At 42.0% G+C, this 21,380-nt stretch overlaps 1 protein-coding gene across 1 annotated transcript in view; it reads right to left on the reverse strand.

Moving 5' to 3' along the window:
• Positions 1-1,312: 1,312 nt before the first annotated feature.
• The window catches only part of Hsd17b4 (hydroxysteroid 17-beta dehydrogenase 4), an 82,320-nt gene continuing 62,252 nt past the window's right edge, over positions 1,313-21,380 (reverse strand). Inside the window, exons 20-23 of the mRNA XM_032885529.1 lie at positions 20,365-20,451; positions 19,034-19,172; positions 6,703-6,830; positions 1,313-1,732 (exon numbers count right to left, since the gene is read on the reverse strand). Coding sequence (XP_032741420.1) covers positions 1,643-1,732; positions 6,703-6,830; positions 19,034-19,172; positions 20,365-20,451 — 444 coding nt within the window. The 3' untranslated portion in view covers positions 1,313-1,642. The remainder of the gene's footprint in view (positions 1,733-6,702; positions 6,831-19,033; positions 19,173-20,364; positions 20,452-21,380) is intronic.

Here is a 21,380-nt window from a genome sequence, read left to right on the forward strand (position 1 = left end):
GAAGCATCCTTCACCGCCCCCCCATCCCATCTGCTGTCGAAGAGCTTTGAGGTAACCAGTCCCCACCATGCTCTCACTGACTGTCCCCCACTATACACAGCAGCAGTGAAGCCTGGCCCCCCTTTAGTTGTGATGGCTGAGGAAGGAATGTATGAACATTTCCCAGTAAAAACACTGAAGTCGAAATGTCTGATGAACTCTGATCTACACAAAACTAATAAGAGACAAACAAAAGCCATATGGGTTCGCTAGAAAGTTTACGTATCGCTTATTGGAGAGTATAAGGATGGATGGCGCACTCCGCAATATTAAATAATTCCAAAATGAGAAGGAACATAAGACTAGTAACATGCTTCCTTATCTGGCTATTAGTAGTTCTCTGACCTTTAAGATGACAGAGAGATAGATAACCAAAACACAACTTCCTTAGGACAAGGATTGAGCATCCAGGGTATAGAATCAACTTTCATTAATGAACAGTGGCATCTGAATTGATAAGTTACTTCTACTGGGACATTACTGAGCGTCAGGCTTCCCCAAGCTCATCATGAGCAGGAATTTAGTATAATGAAGACCAACAATGCAAGACTGCCTTTGTCTTATTAAAATTAAATTGACAGAGAGTGGATCACTCTGCACTCAGGTTAATTCTGAGGGACCCATTTCCTCAGCTGCAGGGAAGACAACAGACCACTGGCCTCCTCCAGGAATTCCCCTGCTGTTTGGTCCAAGGTCATGGCACAGAGTAATTATTAGTTGCCTCAGGATTCCTTTTAAGGATATCCCAGCCTCATCGCTGCATTCTAAGAGAAGCCGAGGCTGTGTAACTTCCTCGCACCCAGCCCACTTGCCCTGGTAGGTGCAGAGCTGCAGAGCACTCCCATGTCACCTTTGTACCCCGGAACTGCGCATTGCAAAGCCTGATTTGCATAGTCACAGAGGGAATTCTGAGTGCACAAACCGCAGGTTCCTCCACCCCGGCCTGGCATCCACACAGCCCTCCCTTTGCAGACAAGCCTCCCTTGGTGCCAGGAACACTGCACCAAGGCAAAAGTAGGGCCCAGCTGTGTGATCATGCCTGCTAGAGAGAGACTAAATGATCCCAGGCCACCGATGAAGCAATCATGTCCTATCTTTGGTGGATTTAAAAGCACGGTGAAAATATAAAATTTCAAGCAGTGGGGATCAAAGAATTATTTGAGAACACGAAGACTTTGTTCTGAGGCACAGCCTATCCTAACAGCAGAAAACGAGGATTTACTGGGAAATTCATGAAATACAGGGGATCAATGCAGAGAGAAGCAGTGAGGGAGACAAGGTAAAGTGGCTTTTATTCATTCAATTCTCCATTCAGTGTTAACACTATTACAAAGTCTAGAGAAACCAGATTGGTTGATTTTTTTTTTTTTATTAAGATACAGATCTATGAACAGAACAATTATTTGCTAGCTAGATTACAGTTGTTTGTAAAAATAATATGTGAAAAATTAGTAGAAAATGAAAACCTGAAAGTTATCTGAATCTGAAAATGTTAAGCAGTTTCTGCTACACATTACCATGGATCGTTTCAAAGAAGGCCGGAGCACGACTGCGTGGACAGAACGTAATGATTCTGGTTTTATTAAAGCACACAGTGGGTCCTTCAGAGCTTGGCATAGTCTTTCAGAATCATCTGTAGCTTCTGGCTCAGCATGATGTTTCCTCGGGCCTTCAGTCTGCCACTGAAGAAGGCCTGCAGAGTGGGAGGGAAGAAGGCCAACAGTTAGCCTTACTCTTCATCTCTTTCAAAAGGACGGTGTTCAGGCTGACAGCAGGTGAGTTAGTAACTGGACAAGGAAGGCAGCTTCAGTCTACCGATAAGAGTTTAATGGTTATAGATGGCACACATAATTTTAGCTATCTAAGAACAAAAGACCCCCACACATCTCGAGAAATCACAGACTGTTATCTGACTTGACAGGCTTGGTGATACTGTTTGAATCTGTACTATGACTTCACTCCGTTATTACATGTGGACTTGAGGCTACCTAAATAGAAGACTACATTGCATTCTTCCTTAATACAACTATTCTACTCAGAATTTGAAAAGCAAACTGAAGATGCTAATTGCACCTGCACCACACAGTGGCCACAGATAATACAAAATACAACAGTACCACACTGTGGTGATAGGTAACAGCATGGGAAGACTGGATGAGCCCAGGCCCTGTCACTTACTGGCAACGTGAACCTGGGCAAACCACTGAACCTCCTGAAGCTCCAGCCCCTATGTCTCCGAAAACTCAGGACGGTAACACACCCTTGTCACGTGAGTTAAATAATATGCAAGCAGAAGGCTGGCATATTAGATGAATTCTTAAACCCTCCACATTTTAACATTTCTAAGTCTCTTGATAGAATCTAGGTTTTTCTACATTTAAAAACATGCAAAAATGAATATTTTAGCTTTCTCCAGTCCTCTGTATGTCTTTTTTAAAGGGTTTTGAAATTAAAATATAATTACATCATTTCTTCCCTTCCCTTTCATCCCTCTACCCTTCCCATACACACCTTTTGTTCTCCCTCTCTCTGTCTGTCTCTCTCTCTCTCTCTCTCTCTCTCTCTCTCTCTCTCTCTCTCTCTCTCTCATATGAACTCTATTTCTTTAACTGGTACCCCCACATCCACACACAGAGTCTATTCTTAAATATATAAATGCAACCTACACAGTCCATATAATTAATGTTGCCTGTATGTGTGTTTTCAGGCTGATCACTTGGTATTGGATAATCAACCTGGGGCTCTTCCCAGGGTAAGATTACGTCTCCATCTCTCAGCACCCCTTAGATGCCTGTAGTTCTCTGTGCAGGGTCGAGGCCCATGAGCCTTTCCCATGTCTGCTGGTCTCCTCCGTCACACCTTGTTTAGGGCATGTCTTCATTTCTTTCTGGCTAGCACTTAGGAGTGGGGAGAGTAACCTCCCGCACTGCTCCCGGTCTTACATGCGCCAGCTTTCCCCAGTCCGTCAGATCACCTGTGGTCTGTCATATGCATCCTTTATTGTGCTCGTCTGTCCCTTCTCTGTCTAATTTGCTGGGACTCATATCAGGAAGGGTATGTTGAATTTTACCAAATACTTTCTAATGCATTATGGAGATGGTCATATGATTTCCCTTCGTTCTCTTGATATGATGACATATTAGCATATGGTGAATCATCCTTGAATGCCTGGGATAAAATAAATGTGACTATGGTGAATGACTTCTTTGGCTCTGTGTGTGTGTCTGTGCGTCTGTCTTCGTGCTCCCTCAGACACACACACATGTTGAGTTTGCCTTGCTAGTATTTCTGTAGAGAACAGTCTGTTTATCTATGATGCATGTGTCCTTGTCAAGTCTGAGTAACAGAGCGATGCTCTCCTCACTGACTGAGTGTGAAGGATTCCTGGCCTGGCAAGCACTGCTGTTAGTTCTTGTTGAAAAGTCGGGGAACACTCGGCCGTCTGGGCCTGGTGTTTTCACTTTAAGGGGTGTTATTGAGGATAGCTCGATATGTGGTCTATTCTACAGAAAGTCCCACTTGCTGACAAGAGGATGCGTATCCTGTTCCTGTTGGATGATCCGCAATGTTGAGTCATCTGGTCTGTGAAACAGCTGCTCTACAATAGGGTTAACTCTCACTTGTTCTGAACAAATGATCATCTATTCACTGTTGTGTGGGGCACAGCGCTTTCCCATTATTTACTGTATGAAGCCTATCATTTCTTTAAATCTAACAGTGTTTTTTAAAACTCAGTGCTCCAATATGAGATACACACTCCTTTATAATCGGATGAACTGACTTTTGGTCATTGAACAGTGAACTTCATCTGTTTTTGTCTCTGTCTCCTTTTTCAGATACAAATACAGCCACATACTGTCCCACTCACCATTCCTATTTACTCTGCAATGTCATCTTTCCATTTTTCTTTCAGTTCATGTGGGATTTTACTTAGTAAAATGAGTTTCTTGTAACAGAACATTGTTGAACCTTGTTTTTTAATTCATTCGACAAGTCCATGTGCTTAAGTTGAAGTATAACCGTTTACATTTGGTTACTATGCTTATGCTGGTGAGATGTTGATTTTCTCCTGGTTTTGAATTCTCTGCTCGTTGTTTTTCCTTTCCATCGGGTTAGAGTTTGGTGGCTGACCACACCGGCATGTTGTTACTCTCTTATACATCTGCTCCGTAGGACTTACACTTCCTAACTCCTGAGGGTGCCTCCTCTCTACTCTCAGGCGGGATACTCCCTGAGGCACCTCCACACTGCTGCTGTCTTCACGTCTTTCCCTGCTGCTTGCATCTGGAGGAGAGCTGGGCGAGAAGGCATCACCTTCACTGGCAGTTACTTCTTCTCCGGCCTTGAGGCGCATCCTCCCATGCTCTCCTGCTCTGGAGCACTTCCACTGCACCCTCCTGTCCGTCTGACGGGGCCGCTGAGGGCTCACCTGTGAGTTCTCAGCTCCTCAGGTGTGACGAGTCCTCCTCTGAGCTGTACTCTGACGGTCCCACTGTGTGGCACTGAGTGTTCCTCCTGACCACATCATTTGGGAAGCCTGAGTCCTGGTCTGGATGCCCATGCCTTGCCCAACATGAGGGAAGTTTTCAACCACAAATGCACTGAGAGGTTTCTATCCGGACCCTGAGCTCTCTCTGCATGCACTGACACAGCTGTCTGAAGCCTTCATGGCAGCTCACACACACTGAGCCTCCTGATCATTTTATCCCCTATGTCTGATTGTGACATTCTGAAAGGCCTCTCTTCACACTAAATTCTTTTCTCTATTTGATCTGGTTGGGACTTTTGACTAAAGTTTGTATCTTATTGACTTCTTTGTTTTCCAAGATTTCTTCCTCTTTGCAGAATATCTCATTTATTTCCTGCATGTCTTCCTAATTTCATTCAGCCATGATCTTTTGAGCTCTTTTATTTAAAAGATTGATTGGTTGATTTACTGTGTATATGTGTATATACCTGCACGACTTTATGTATACAGGTGCTCAAAGAGGCCAGAGGGCATCAGTTCCCTTGGCACTAGAGCCATGAGCCACCTGATGTTGGTGCTCAAAACTGAATTTGGATCCTCTCCAAGAGTGCAGCGTTCTTAGCCACTCATCTCTCTAACCCTGTTACTAATGAGTTACCACAGTCAGGACGTACCCTAGGGCAGCGTTTGTTCCTCATATGTGATCTCACATGGAGATTTATGCTGCATGGCAGAGTAGACATCACAACTACTTTCAGAGGTTGGCCTTCTTAGAAACCAAATTTCTCCTGAAAATGTCTCTTGGGATATTGGTTTGTTAAGCAATCTTGAGTTTGGCACCACAGGTTCCTGTAGATCCTTTTGACCATCACTACTAGGGTTTGGGCAGTATAACATCCTAAAACCACAGACCAAGAGTTGGGGACTCCAACAATTCAGATAGGTGGTCTAGACAGCAGAGCTGGTGCACACTATATGGTAATAATGGGGCAATGACTCTATCAGGGACAGGCATTAACTGTTAACGCTGGCTTTGTTACTTGGAAAATTCTCTGGGACTGGCTGCTGTAATAGTGCTAAGGGCCTGAGTAAGTGTCACCTGACTGACACTGGTACAAGTCCAAGTGTCTCACAAGGAGAGACGCTTGGTCACATTCACTTGCACTCTGTCAGCAGAGCAGCTGAGGCAGGAGGCCCACAGGGTGTGGCTGCAACTATTTCTGCTCTCCTGTTGTGGATGTATAAACCCAAAACCCCTTAGCTGTGCACCCTGGAAAGGAAACAACAACCTAAGTTGGTTTGGTTGTTGTTCCCAATTCTCTCCGTGGTGGTTCTCACAGGGACTGAGTAACAGATGTGTTTCTCAGACAGTTTCTCACTTTTGAGATATTTTATAAACAGGTATTCTACATAGCATATAAATAAGTAAATAGCTGTTAATCAGGTTTTCTTCAATTCTTTCATTTCATGAGTTTGTTACTATGTGGAAGTTGTTTCTTAATACTTGTGCATTCAAACACTTGTCAGAGCCCACTCACTGTAAGGACCAGATAACAAGACTGGAACTTCAAGCAACATAATCACAAACTGAAAATAACAAGTTTTTCTCCTCCATACAATTCCTTTATTAGCTACTTCAATTGTGTTTAAAAACTGGTAACAGTTTCAGATAATATTAATAGTCACAGAGGGTACTGACATTCCTTGGAATGCGTCAACTTCAGTGACTCAGTGAATATTAGTAACATACCCTAGTTCTGGGTTTTTAATGAGTTATTAATGCTGTATACTGGCTGAATGTCACTAATACAAAACCCTGACTTCAAAGAGGTTTCAAAAATTGAAACTTCCTGAGAAGTGCAAATCATTTTTTTGTTCTTTTGTTTAATCTCAGAGCATTTTAGATTTCTAATTTTTGAATTACAGATCCTAAGCCAGTAAAAACTGCAAATATCCCAAAATTTTGGTAACTGAAATCTTATACCAATCACACACAAATTTTACACCACAAACTGTATATTCAAAACACTTAGTGTGGGTTTTATATTGTTTTAGTAAATAGTAAACAGGAATTAGACCCCCTAAAAAAATCTTTTGAAAAATAATTAACTGAAATAGTAATAGTAATTTTAAAAATTAATTGCTAATCAGAATATTAAGAATAGACTTCATAAATAAAACTTTAATAACATTACGTTCTGTGGGTTAAGCTTGCCCAGGACCACTTCCATGAAATCCTCATCAGAAATTGTGATGGTCGTGTCAGCAGAACCTTTGGCAGGGCCTTGGTAAACCTCTCCAGAGCCGTTCTTCAGGTCAATGGCTGGGAAAACAGGAAAGCAATGTGTGTCACTTTTTCCTCAAAAAGCCAAACAAAATGGAAACCGCTAGAGTTTCCAAGTTAGGTAATGTCTGTGTATTCTATCCTTGTACTTCTAGAACACGTACTCTCTTCATTTAGAGACAGGACCTCACACGGTGTGCAAGATTGAGCCCCAACTCACAGCACTTCCTACAGTGACCTCCTGCTCCATCAGGTGGAGCTTCTAAGTCCTACTCTTTAGAAAGGTCTTCAAAACAGTCAAGCCATTAGCAGTTTTTCCTTAATGAAGAATTTCATGATAGAAATACTCAATATGAGTTAAATGTAGAACAAGCTACTAAAGGGAAGTGAAGCTGCTGGGCTGTGTATAACCAAGGACTTTAAAGTCAGTCAGCATAGAATGTTAGTGCAGTAGCAGCATGTGGGGCTGCTCAGAGCTCATCACGTTCTCCAAACTTTCTAACCCCTGAGCAGCAAGATTTTAGAGCTAAATTTGAGTAACACTCTAGTTATTCACAAATACGTCATAATGTATGATAATTTTATTCCTAATTATTTTCATACAATTTGTTTTTTCTCTCCCACTCTTCCCACACATCCTTACCCATACCATGGTCTTTCTCTCTCTCTCAAAAAAAGAAAAAAAAATCAAACAAAAAATAATAAAACAAAACAAAAAGCACATGAACTCACACATACCAGCCGAGAATTCATTTTGTTCTGACCAATACCTTGGACACAGGACCTGCCCTGGGGTGTGGTTAATGTACCTAATCACAGTCTACTTTCTCAGCATGAATCTACTGCAATTGCAAATAGCTTCTTGGGCTGTGCGTGTTCACACACACCTTTAACCCCGGCATTTATAAAGCAGAGGCAGGTGCATTTCTGTGAGTTCGAGGCCAGCCTACATAGTGAATTTCAGGACAGGTCTATGTAGAAAGACCCTACTCCAAAATCTCAATGAACAAAATAAAACAATAAAAAGTAAGGGTGGGCATTGTGTGCACTTCCCTTTCTTAGTGCTGAGACCTGTGCAGGCCTTGTGCGTGCTGCCACGGTCTCTGAGTTCATGTGTGTCTGGGGCTCTCATATGTGGCACAAGTGTGCTGTTTCCTTGGAGCCATCCATTTCCGCCTCCTCCTCTGCCCAGATCCCTGAGCCTTGAGGGAAGGCGTTTGATGCAGTCATCCCTTTAGGACTGAGTGCCGCAGAGTCGCTCACTCTGAGTGCAGTGACCACTTGTAAGTCATGTGCTAATCACCATCTACTGCAAGAGGAAGCTATAATGGACGTTTGTTTGTTTAACCAGCTTCTCTTCCATTAAACTTCTTTATAGAAAGGTTAACTGTCCCAGAAACAAACTGAAAAAACATTTTTTAAGAGTTTAACTCCATTGCTTTCTGCATAACATTTACAGAGCTTTGCTGAAGCTACACGTATGATGTCTAAGCTGTCTCCCCTATGACTGATGTGCATACAGGAAAACCCAGTCAGCACACGCAGTGTGAGCCTCGTGCGTGTGCTCTTTCTATCTCTGGGGCAGCTGTATCCACCCACCCAAAGGATGCAAAGAGCTCCCAACTCTAATAAGGAGAACTGAGAATGCATAAGACCACCCAGAGCACTTAACTACCTTTCTGCTTAGCAATTGCTGAAAACAGAACCCAATCACCCTAGGTCTCCACGGAAGAGAATTTTGCCAAGGAAAGAAAACAAAACAACAACAAAAGAAGAAGAAAACAGGAAGGGCAGAGAGCAGGGAGGGCCTTCTGCTTAGGCTGCCTCACTCTTTTCCTTCAGTTTCCAGTGTGACTGTTAGACGGGGTGGCAGAGGCAGTAGGAGTCTAACAAAGAGCAAAGGCCTGATCTTACAGGGATTCCCATGAACACACTTTCATAGTACATGTTATCTCAATAGTCAGAAAGATAATGGAAGGGGACAGAAAGGAGAGGGTATGAGAACTTTAAAAGAAAGCAAACCTCTGCCAGCCAACAGACTTAGCATCTGCAATTTTAATTCTGCACAACTCTGCCCAAGGCCCACTTGGAGGAGGAGTGCACATAAACATTCCACTCAGTAATAAAACTGTACTTCACACACATTAACCCTAAAGTAAAGGAGGAAATCTATCTCCTGGTCAGCAGCATCTGTGGTTGTTCACACTTTCCCTCGCTCAGACTTATGTGCTCACCATTAGCAGGCAGGAGACTTGAAACTGGAAAGATAATAGTTAACTCCACTACAAAAAAAAAATGGTTCTTAGCAAGAATATAAAAGTTTGGGGTAACGGAGCAAACTGTTCAAATTCACTGGGTTTGGTTTATGTGGGAGAACTCTGCACTGTAATCCTCTAGACTCAGATATCTGCAGGGTTACAAGTAACCTCACTACAGAAATTCACAAAGTGCACTCCCAGTCAATGGCGGAGTTTACCGTGTTTATGACTGATTACAGATCAAATTTATGATCACCGAGTCTCTAAACGAGTTCAGAAATGTTTCAGCTTTGCTTCACCGCCTGCACAGGGACAAGGCAAGGTAAAATCACAGCAGAGCTACGGAAGGAAAACTGCGCTGCCTAGGATGGCAAGGTCTTTGTGAGCACAAATCCATCCGCCACCTCATGATGCCATAGACTTCTTTGACAAGAAATATTAGTAACTGTTAGGTGAGTGAAAGGGATGACAGGAAGTTGCTTTATGCACCAAACGACAGCAACAAATGAAAAAACTGATTCACCCAGTAGCCTAGGCTGTCCTCAAACTTGTGGGTTATCCTTCTACATCTTCTTCCTAAATGCTAGGATTACAGAAGGGAACTGCCAGTCCCACTAAAATATAAGGTCCTTTTTTTTTTTAACAAGAAAAAAGAATACTGCAAGGACACAATACTTTGCTACTATTTTGGCCAAAAGTTCAAAAACCCAACCATGAATAATATCAAATAAATACAAACTAATGAATATTCTCCCAATCCATCAAGGTAACAAATGAAACACAGGTGTATCCAGGTTCCAACAGCCAGAGACTTAACTGAGTGCGGAGTGTGTGACCAGGCCAGACCCAGAGGACTCCTCCCCTCTCTCCATTGCTACTGCTGCTTCTGCTACTGTTATTATTCCTTGGCTTTAACTGGCACTATTGGGACAAATGGTGGAGCATTAATGAGGTGTTAGAGCAGATAATGACACTCTATCAATGTTAACTTCCTGACATTGATAACTGCTCCTTATCAGCCAATGTCTTTGTTCTTGGAATAACAGAGTATCATTCACCCCTACAACACCGTGTCTCCAAGTTACCCTTAAGTACATATACTTTTATAAAATGGGATAAAATTTTAACAACTTGAAGTGCTAGATGAAAGATAACTGTTCTCTTCACAATCCTTGCAGTCTTATCTCTAGGCCAAAATTTATTGTTAAAATAATTTGTAAGTGATGTTAGAACACATGGTATATACACAGGGGACAGATGGCCTTTGGAACAATGTTATTCTCTGGGCACATAGTCAGGAAGTGCACTGGACAGCAGCGGCTGTCACTGTTGGGAAATTCCTTGACTAACAACTGGATAGGAGATTCTTTCCAAGGACAAGTTGTTTTCTTGAAATTCATGAGACACTTCTGAATCTCAACCCAAAATCTGGAATTGGCATGTTTAAATTTTTGTGTACAGGCCTGGGGTGCTGGCGTATGCCTATAATCCAACTACATGTGGTGCTAAGGCAAGGGAGTTTCTAGTTTGAGGTCAGCCTAGGCTATAAACAAGATCTTGCCTGAAAATATAAGACAACTAATGCTTAGGCTAAAAAAATCTTAAAGGTTAATCGGATTTGACTTCAGAAGATGAATTCCAAACCAGAGCTTATAGATTTTAATGGTCAAATGGCTTCCTCAAGAAGGGCGGATTCTCATCTGCAAGGAGTGCCAGTTCTAAAATCTATCCCCTTCCTTCCACGCACATGGTAACAAGTTTCCAAACTGTATGCACACTAATATTCAAAGAACATCCTTGACCCATCACTGTCATGCAGTGCACAAGAGAGGCCTGGATTCGGTCCAGATAATGTAGTTAGCTTTGGACACTTAATTACAATGTATATCATTAAAAGTCAACTAATTCACTTCATAAAGAGTATTCAAACAAAAACATAGTATTTGTATGATCTTGATATAAAGGTAAAAATTTTATACATGTTCATATAATGTAAAGAAGTATAGACATGAGATTGAAAATAAGCCAACCTGCTCCAAACCGACTGCTTAAACGTATAACTCTAATAACTACAGAAGGCATTCTGGTCAGCCACATGATATCTGTAGGATATAGTAAGTACTCACAGTGTCCACAGTTTGAATGTATCTCACAACTATAAAATATTCTAGCAACAAACTCACTCTGTGGCAATGTGGATTACATGTTTAGCATCCCAATAAATCATACAGTTGAAGCTTGTGAGCCAAATTCTACCTGAACAGGAACGGCAGACAATCTTCCATTGTTTTTTATTCTGCTTTCTTCCTGCAGGAATTATCAAGGAAGCAAGCTAACTCGCTGTAACTGTGCTTTCCAGCACTCTGCTCACAGCTGTCACTCAGCCACAAGCTCTAGGCACACAGCCCACAGTCCAGCCCAAACCGTGACTGCCCACAGCTCTGCCGTCACAGCTCATCTGCTCCCTGCAAACCCCTTCCTCTTCACTGCAGTTTCAGCGATGAGTCACCAAACTCAAGAACACAGGTTCAAAACCTGAGTCTGGCCCCAGACATCTTTCTGTCTTCTGATATCCAGACATAACTAGCGCTTGAGGAGGTTGGTTCTATTTTAGCAATAGTTTCACAATGGTCCTCTCTCCCTGTCCTTCCTTATCATGACCTTGACTTCGGTCTTCCTTTCTTCCAATCTTTTCACACCCATAGTTTCCAACCCAATGGGGCAGGCCATGTCACATGAACACTGAACTATCCGCAGAATCAATCAGTCTTCCCATTCTCTAAAGATAAAAGCTCATCTTTCCAAGCCGCTCACTACCACATGCACACGTGCAGTCCATAATCCGATCAGTTTTTAGCCTGGATGTCTTTGGAATTCAGAATTGTTCTGACTTTAGTAACCCTGAGTGAGAAAAGACCCCTATGGGGCAACACCATATAAACAAACATATCATTTCTCTACTCTGACTGACACTAGCTGAGTTAAACACAGACAGTAACACCACACATAAGCCGGGATCGGGTTTTCTTAGCTTCAGTTAAAGGGAAAAACTTATCTACCTTTAGATGCTTCTACTTCCGAACTTCAGATCAGTGTAACTGCTTTAACTTTCAGCCACAAACAATTCTGTAGGCTACCTGAGCCTCCTACTCTTACTCACTTTGTTGTGTGGTGCTGGGAATTAGAACCCAGGTCCTCAAGCACAGCTTGCATCCCAGCCCTAAGCCTCTAATTCAGTCAACCGTTAGATAGCAGAATGGAATGGAAAGGGTTTACTAGACAACTTTTGGATGGTTTTAGAAATAAGTAAATAGGTACTCAGATACTGCCAGGAAAGAGCTGGATTCAAAAAAGTGCTGACACACCTGAGAGCACCACTACTGCTCCGAGGGACACACCCAGAGCCCTCAGGACACAGGAACCTAGGAGCAGTCTGGGACAGGTTCCTTCCTGTTTCCATCTACACCAGGACCTGACCCTGTGCCACAGCTCTCAGTACCCAAATCCTGCTGAGAGAGAGCAGGTCTCCCAGGAGTGCTGAAACACAAGCTTACAGGAAGGCCAAGCCACTGTCAAGCACAGCAAAAACAGCTAACACCAGAGATAACCAGATGGCAAGAGGCAAGGGCAAGAACCTAAGCAACCAAGGCCACTTGGCATCATCAGAACCCAGTTCTCCCACCACAGCAAGTCCTGGATACCACAACACAGTGGAAAAGCAAGATTCTGATTTAAAATCACAACTCATGATAATGTCAGAGGACTTAAAAAGGACATAAAGAATTCCCTTAAAGAAATACAGGACAACACAGGTAAACAAGTAGAAGCCCTTAAAGAGGAAACACAAAAATCCCTTAAAGAATTACAGGAAAACACAACCAAACAGGTGAAGGAATTGAACAAAACCATACAGGATTTAAAAATGGAAATAGAAACAATAAATCACAAAGAAGACAACCCTGGAGATAGAAAACCTAGGAAAGAAATCAGGAGTCATAGACACAAGCATCACTAACAGAATACAAGAGATAGAAGAGAGAATCTCAGGGGCAGAAGACACCATAGAAAACATTGACACAATGGTCAAAGATAATGTAAAACACAAAAAGCTCCTAAACCAAAACATCCAGGAAACCCAGGACACAATGAGAAGATCAAACCTAAGGATAATAGGTATAGAAGAGAGGGAAGATTCCCAGCTTAAAGGGCTAGTAAATATCTCTTCAACAAATATAGAAGAAAACTTCCCTAACCTAAAGAAAAAGATGATCATAAACATACATGAAGCCTAGAGAACTCCAAACAGACTGGATCAGAAAAGAAATTCTTCCCATCACATAATAGTCAAAACATCAATTGCACTGAACAAAGAAAGAATATTAAAAGCAGTAAGGGAAAAAACTCAAATAACATATAAAGGCAGATCTATCAGAATTACACCAAATTTTTCAACAAATGATGCTGATTCAACTGGCGGTCATCATATAGAAAAATGCAAATCAATCCATTCTTATCACCTTATACAAAGCTCAAGTCTAAGTGGATCAAGGAAGTCCACATAAAACCAGATACACTGAAACTAACAGTAGAGAAAGTGGGGAAGAGCCTTGAACACATGTGCACAGGGGAAAATTTCCTGAACAGAACACCAATGGCTTATGCTCTAAGATCAAGAATCGACAAATAGGGCCTCATTCAATTGCAAAGCTTCTGTAAGGCAAAGGACACTGTCACTAGGACAAAACAGCAACCTACATATTGGGAAAAGATCTTCACCAATCCTTACCAATCCTACCTCCGATTGAAGACTAATATCCAATATATACAAAGAACTCATGAATTTAGACTCCAGAGAATCAAATAACCCTATCAAAAAATGGGGGACAGAGCTAAACAAAATTCTCAACTGAAGAATATTGAATGACCCAGAAGAACCTAAAGAAATGTTCAACATCCTTAGTCATCAGGGAAATGCAAATCAAAACAACCCTGAGATTCCACCTCATAACAGTCAGAATGGCTAAGATCAAAAACTCAGGTAACAACAAATGCTGGCGAGGATGTGGAGAAAGATGAACACTCCTCCATTGTTGGTGGGATTGCAAGCTGGTACAACCACTCTGGAAATCAATCTGGAGATTCCTCAGAAAATTGGACATTCCACTACCTGAGGACCCAGCTATACCTCTCTTGGGCATATACCCAAAAGATGCTCCAAAATTTAACAAGGACACATGCTCCACTATGTTCATAGCAGCCTTATTTATAATAACCAGAAGCTGGAAAGAAACCAGATGCCCTTCAACAGAGGAATGGATACAGAAAATGTGGTACATCTACACAATGGAATACTACTCAGCTATCAAAAACAATGATTTCATGAAATTATTAGGCAAATGGATGGAACTAGAAAATATCGTCCTGAGTGAGGTAACCCTGTCACAAAAGAACACACATGGTATGCACTCACTGATAAGTGGATACTAGCCCAGAAGCTCAGAATACCCAAGATACAACCTATAGACCACATAAAGCTCAAGACGCTGGAAGACCAAAAAGCAGATGCTTCATTCCTTCTTAGAAGAGGGAATAAAAATACTCACAGGAAGAAACAGAGAGAGAGAGAGAAAGTGTGGAGCAGAGACTGAAGGAAAGGTCATCCAGAGACAGCCCCAACCTGGGGATGCATCCCATATACTGTCACCAAACCCAGACAATATTGTGGATGCCACGCAGTGCATGCTGACAGGAGCCTGATACAGCTGTCTCCTGAGAGGCTCTACCAGAGCATGAGAAATACAGAGCGGATGCTCGCAGTCAACCACTGAACTGAGAACAGGGTCCGCAATGGAGAAGTTAGAGAAAGGATTGAAAGAGCTGACGGGGTTTACAACCCCATAAGAACAACAGTATCAACCAACCAGACCCCACCGCCACCCCAGAGCTCCCAGGGACTAAACCACTGTCCCAAGAGTACCCAGGGATAGACCTATGGCTCCATCAGCATATGTAGCAGAGGATGGCCTTGTTGGGCAGCAGTGGGATGAGAGGCCCTTGGTCCTGTCGAGGCTCAATGCCCTAGTGTAGGGAATGCCAGGTCTGTAGGCAAAGGGGCAGGAGGAAGGGAGTGGGTGGGGGAACACCCTCTTAGAAGCTGGGGGAGGGAGGATGGTATAGCGGATTTCTGGAGAGGAAACTGGGAAAGGAGATAACATTTGAAACGTAAATAAAAAAATATTCAATAAAAGATTTAAAAACCACACTCATGGAAGAATTAGACTTATGGGCCATAAGTCATAAAACCTTATGAGTTTATGACGCACGCGGGCTGATGGTTATTTGGATCTTTTCAATACTGGTAAGATGTGGGGGGATGAAATGTGTAACACAGAAACTTCTCAATGGTGCAAGTAAAGAGACAAAATGCTATGAAACATTTAAAATTTTGATTTTTGTCTATAAATTATAGCAAAATTTTAGAGCCCATATGGTACTCATGGTACCATTTTTTAAGTCTCATGTTTAAATATAATTCCTTCAAAATAAAAGCTGGAGAAAACTAGGATGTCAGTAATTATAATCTATATCAACTGCTTACCCACAGTAGCTATCTCATATTAGTTTGTAAAGTTTTTCCATAATGAATTCAGTGAACTTTGGCAAACATAAGGAAAATGAGCTTTAAAAATTAAACCAATATGATCATTTCTAGTAAAATGCTTCAATGGTAGATTTCACCCCTAAAACAAAAGACAGAGTAGTTACTGAGCAGAAAACAAGCATCTGGTTCTAAAGGACATGATCCCATCCCTCTACACTGTGACTCCTCTATGGCTTCTGGAACTTGTAGCCTGGGCTTGTGCACGCTGAAAGTGGGCCGCAGACCTAACTGCCAGCAGACACGGTACAGGTCCTTCTCAGAGCTAAGCCCACATCAGAGGAAAAGAGCCACGTAACCAGAAATGACCAAGGTCCAACAAGAGCATCAGGAGCAAGGGTGTATTCCAAGGGAACTCAGAGACTTCTTTACCCACATTTTACCCACGTTTACCTTTTCACCCCAGTCAAAGATCCCTAGAAAGTAAAGGGACAAGGATGGCCTCTGTTCAAAGCGTAAGATAACCAATGGCACAGAACCTTGGGAATGAGGGCTTGTGTTCATTCAGTTCCAGCCATTTATTCCAATCTACTAAATAAAATGACACAACAGTCACTTCTTGAAAAGGGGACAGGTAAGAGCTCGGCCTCTAGCGTAAGGAAGCCTCAAGTATGAATATTGCTATTCCTAAATGCTGCACCCAGGTATGAAGACCAAGGCGTGAGCAGAGTGCCTCCCTTCCCAAGGCCCTCTCTCTGACTTGTTCTGACCGTAGGCTTTAGATCTCCCCTCTCACTGGCAGGAGGAAGGCCTTTAAGTTCTCTCAGCCCTGCCAGAAAGGGACAATACTGCCCTCACTCAGACAGCCCTCCTGTTCCTACCTAAAAATATGGGACTGGCCTCAGAAGTGGCAAACTTATGACTCTGTCTCCACAATCAATGCCAACAGGGTCTCATTTGATTGTCAGCATTCTCTCTAGAACTAGATTTAATTTGATTTAAACGATTACCCCAATATACACGCATTCTACCCAGAGCTGTGGTTCTGTCAGGGAGGGAAAGGAAAAAGCAAGCGTGGTCTGGGATCTTAAGTTGGAATGTGCTCAGAGACAGTGACACCACACTCAGCCTGTACACCCATCTCCATTCCCTGTATCCTGTTTCTGGTGTACCATGATATGAGCATGGCTGGGCTACTTACAACAATATAAAACATGTAATACTTGGTACTTCTGCATCAACATCATAAAAACTGCTGGGGAAGTAGAGGCAAGATATTCCCTAAGGTAGTCTTTAAATATCTATTCTGTATCAATAACCACCACGATGCAACAAAGGCTGCCAAAAGGGACACCTCCTACCACACCATAGGCCAGAAGAGCTTTCACTGCAGCCAAATACTGTGGCATGGCTCAGTGACATAGAGAACAGAGCAAGCGCAGAACCAGAACTGAAAACAGTGTCACGGAGGAGAGTAAATGAGGCTGACAGATAAAGCCGATCGGAGCACAGGCAAAGGTGGGCCTTCTGTGACCCGGGGGTTCAGCGCAGTGTCCCAGCTTGCTTTGCTGGGTACGGTGGAAGAACTGATGACAGGCAGCGATTAACAATTAACAATTAACAATTAATGAGACGTCAAACGTCTCTCTTTCTGCAACAGAGATAGAGTGGAGACAACTGTGCTAACAACAGGTAACTTTCTAATGTAAACACGCTGTCTCGTAGATAAAGCTTAGTTGGTTATTAACCACTTTTATCACACTGGGAAACTGGCCTGCTTGCCTAGATTAGCCGCTTGTCCTCAACATGAACTCCTACAGTTTATATTGCCAGCTTCACCACTCCTACTCTTGGCCCCTTCGTTGTTTCTGTAACACGTACCCCTCTCTTTGAGCACTACTAGGCCTATGCTCTATAACTCAACTGCTAATGCACTTTCTCCTCAAGAGGAGAGTTGATTTCCTCCGGAGAAACATGGAAGGAAAACAGAAAGCAAGCTGTGCTCTCTGTTGACTTATGGGCTAGCTCGGGAATCATGAGGCTAGCTGGAATCTGGAGAATGGCTGCATCTCACATTTCAGCCTTCCTTCTCCTTCCTCAGGCGCAAATGTTTCCCACAAGGAAAAAATACAGCAGATTCCCTGTGGTTACTTTTTAACAGATACATTGTTGCTTTCCTCTCTACACTAATACAAACCATGTTTTATATAATTAGCATATGGTGCCTAAAAAAAAAAAAGCAAATGTTATATTAAAACAAACTTACATATGTTTTAAAGAAGAAGAAATAGAAAATTGTTTGCGCAGGTTCTAAATGATTTAGACAGGCTTTAGGTGTTGGGTTTGACTAAGTATGTGTGGCAATTGCTTAGTTGTAATGAGTAATAAACATGTATGATTTTTCAAGGTATCCATGTAGACAGCATTTTTTCTCCAGTGCTACAGATCAAACCCAAGGACTTCTACATGGCATAAAGCACTCCAGGACAGAGTGAGTTTTGGTTTCTTTTAAAACCCAGTTCTGTAATATGAACATGTTTTTGTTTAAATCCCAGGTGTGGGAAATGGGCTGCTTCAGTGTTCACAGCTGTCAACTATAATTGTCTCATGTTCTAGGAGTGCGGGATTTTCTGCCAGCTCTGGAGAGTCTGGAAAGGGTAAAAACGGGAGAGGCCCAAGAGGGCCTGTGGCAGCTGCTGCTCCCCTTACACTGAGCCCATTGCTGTTGCATTTGCTCGTGATGGTCTGCTGGGTATTCTGACAATGCTCGCCCCAGGGAAGCCAATGAACCTAATCATCTGTAGCCTACAGAGGTCTACGCCCCTTTCTCTGCTGACCTTCTTCCTCTCCAACCTAGCATTGGAGATTTGGATGGGATTAAGGTGGAATGAGGGTAAAGATATAAGAATGCAATAAAATAATAAAACAATTAGGCCAACACTACCATGTAGTACATCTTCAGCACTAAACGCACTCTCTCAATAGCTATCAAATAAAAACCCAAACACACACATATTCATTAAGGAATCTGCACCAGCACACTACCAACATGGTGTGCAGGCAGGGAAGAGGAGAGGTTAACAGGCTGAAGTAGAAATGAATAGAAATAGAATGCACTATGTGTGTGTGTGTGTGTGTGTGTGTGTGTGAGAGAGAGAGAGAGAGAGAGAGGAGAGAGAGAGAGAGAGAGAGAATTGACAAATGATGACATATATGTAATTTAAGAAAAAAGTATGCCTTTGAATGTCCTGAGACATGAAAAACAAAAACAAAACTATGTAGCTCAGATTCACCTGCTTTCAAAGGGGCTATTATTAGTTATAAAACATACTTTATCTCCACCAAAAGTCACCTTAGAATAATAAAAAGTCATGAATATCACTTACTCCACTTGGCTGCAATATTCCCATTTTTCGTGATATGCCATTCAAATACAGCATTTACTTTCTTTACCACCTCACGTCCAACTTCCTTGAGGCGTCGACCTATTTCCCCAAATACAAGAGCACTCTGCAGTGCTCCACCCTGACAAAGAGAGGAAATTTTACTTGAAAACTTCACAAAGAACTTACTACAGATACATGCGCTAAAAGAGACTTTTAACCTGCTCATATATACCAGACCTCAACTGTTGTTTTTTTCACACAGGCTTATTTCACACTTTCCTCACAGTATACTGTCCAGAACTGGTTTACTCTACCAGAAAATGTTATTGTTTACCGTAATTTTAAAACAATACTTTGGTGCAGGGGTAAAAAGCCTCTTCTGTAACCATAAGGTCCTGATTTGCATCCCAAACAGGTGTTAAATGCCGTGTGGCGGTACATGACGTAAGCCAGCAGTGGGAATCAGACTGGCTTCCCAGCACAGCAAGGCGCTCAGGGGCGCTCTGGGAAGCTGGTCCAGCTGCCATGGTCAGCCCCAGGCCCAGTGATGGGCCCTGTCTAAAGATAAGGGGGAGAAGCAACTGAGGAAGACAAAGTCACACGAGTGCCTACTCAGGTCAGTGTACCCAACCACTCCACACACAAACTGACTAACTGTGTACCCACGTGTAAGTCACTGCTCAGAAACACTGAACAAGTAATCAAGTTATGGTCATCATTCTTTGTTTATAAAACAGGAGTAAATTCCATGAAGCCTTTAATCTTTTCTGACTATAAGGTGTCGTAGGCTTTGATCTTAGATTATTCTTATGTTAATTTCTTGTTACTTATGAAATAACATGGTGATGAATATGAAAGTCTTAGCATTATTAAGTTAATATTTTGGGCATAGAATATAAATATTTTTGTCAAAAGCCTTAACCTAACTAAAATATAAATATTTTACTAAATGAGACATGCTGTTATCTTCATATCTGCATACAAACTTTTTTTTTAATCCCACCCCCCTGCATACAAACTTTTACATCAATAAAAAAGTATAGGTTATTTAAGTTTTCACCTTTTTTTTCTCCAAATACCTGTAAAGATTTCTCATTAAAAATGAGTGACTCACTCTTACTTCAGTAAGAGGCAACTTTAAAATATTCCAATATTCTGCAAAGATTTTAAAAACTCTAAGCTGTGAGAATATTTTTCATTCCAATAAATTTTAAATTAGTGTCATTTCTTCAAGAGCCTTTCCATAGCTAAAAGAAGTAGCCTGAACAATCCTAAAGTGACATTACCGTGACTCACACAGAAGTCACTGGGTGCCAGCCTAAGCAGCCTACCTCAGCAGGTGTCTGAGCGGAAACTCCAGATGTAGGAACAAGATCCACATATGCATTGGAGATGACAATGTCTCCAGTCTCTTGGACCTGGGAGAAGTGGAGTAGAGAAGGAACACAGTTCACTGACTTTACCATCCCATTATGAAATGTGAGTCACTTCAAGGAAACATACTTCTCTTTGAAATGAAAAACAAACAAACAAGCAAACAAAAAACAGAAAGCCAGATGAGACAAAAAGTCAATGGTCTGTGTGATAAAGTAACAGACATGGATATCTTCTGAATTAATACAATTGTTATTAGACCTGGATAGAGGTCTACTGATGGCCTTTAAAGAAAGGAGAAAAAGAAAAGAAAAACTACCAGCAGATCCCGTCTCCTAAAACACTAACTACAGGAGCTGGAGAGAGGGCTCTACGGTTAAGAGCATTTTCTTTCCCCAAGCCCGAGTATATTCTGGGGGAAGTCAGAGTAAGGGTCCACTCTTGTCCATAGTAGAAGGCGTGTCATGATACCCCCGTACAGAGACTAGACCAAAGGTGGCTAAGAAAGATGATAGTCTTTGTAACACCATGATTCCGGATGCTATTTCAAGTCGGAAGCACACGTAAGATGAAGTAAATGTCTAAACAGCCTTTTATGTCTACCATTAAAGAAGCTCTCAGTCCGAGTCCTGTACCTCCTACCATTCCAATGACTGTTTTAACTAATCTCCCTTGACTACTTCCCTTCATACTTGAAAGGAGGGGGAAATACATTCCAACAATTTTTCTTTAAAAAAAAAAAAAAAGAATTAAATACAGTGAAAAGCACAGGCACAATTAATGAAAAAAAAAAAACAAAATACACTTTAGAAAATTGCTTTTTGTAGGCACATGAGCATAGAGTTCTGAAATATTGCTTAAAATGTTTCCTAAAATACAGTGGGAAGGAGGGGTCAAGGTAGGAGTCTTCTCCATCCCTGTAATTACCAGGGAAGGAGCAAGTACTCTGAAGACGGAAAGCGTTTTAGAGTTG

The sequence above is a fragment of the Rattus rattus genome, chromosome 15 (genome assembly GCF_011064425.1).
Source record: "Rattus rattus isolate New Zealand chromosome 15, Rrattus_CSIRO_v1, whole genome shotgun sequence".
NCBI classification, from domain to species: domain Eukaryota; kingdom Metazoa; phylum Chordata; class Mammalia; order Rodentia; family Muridae; genus Rattus; species Rattus rattus.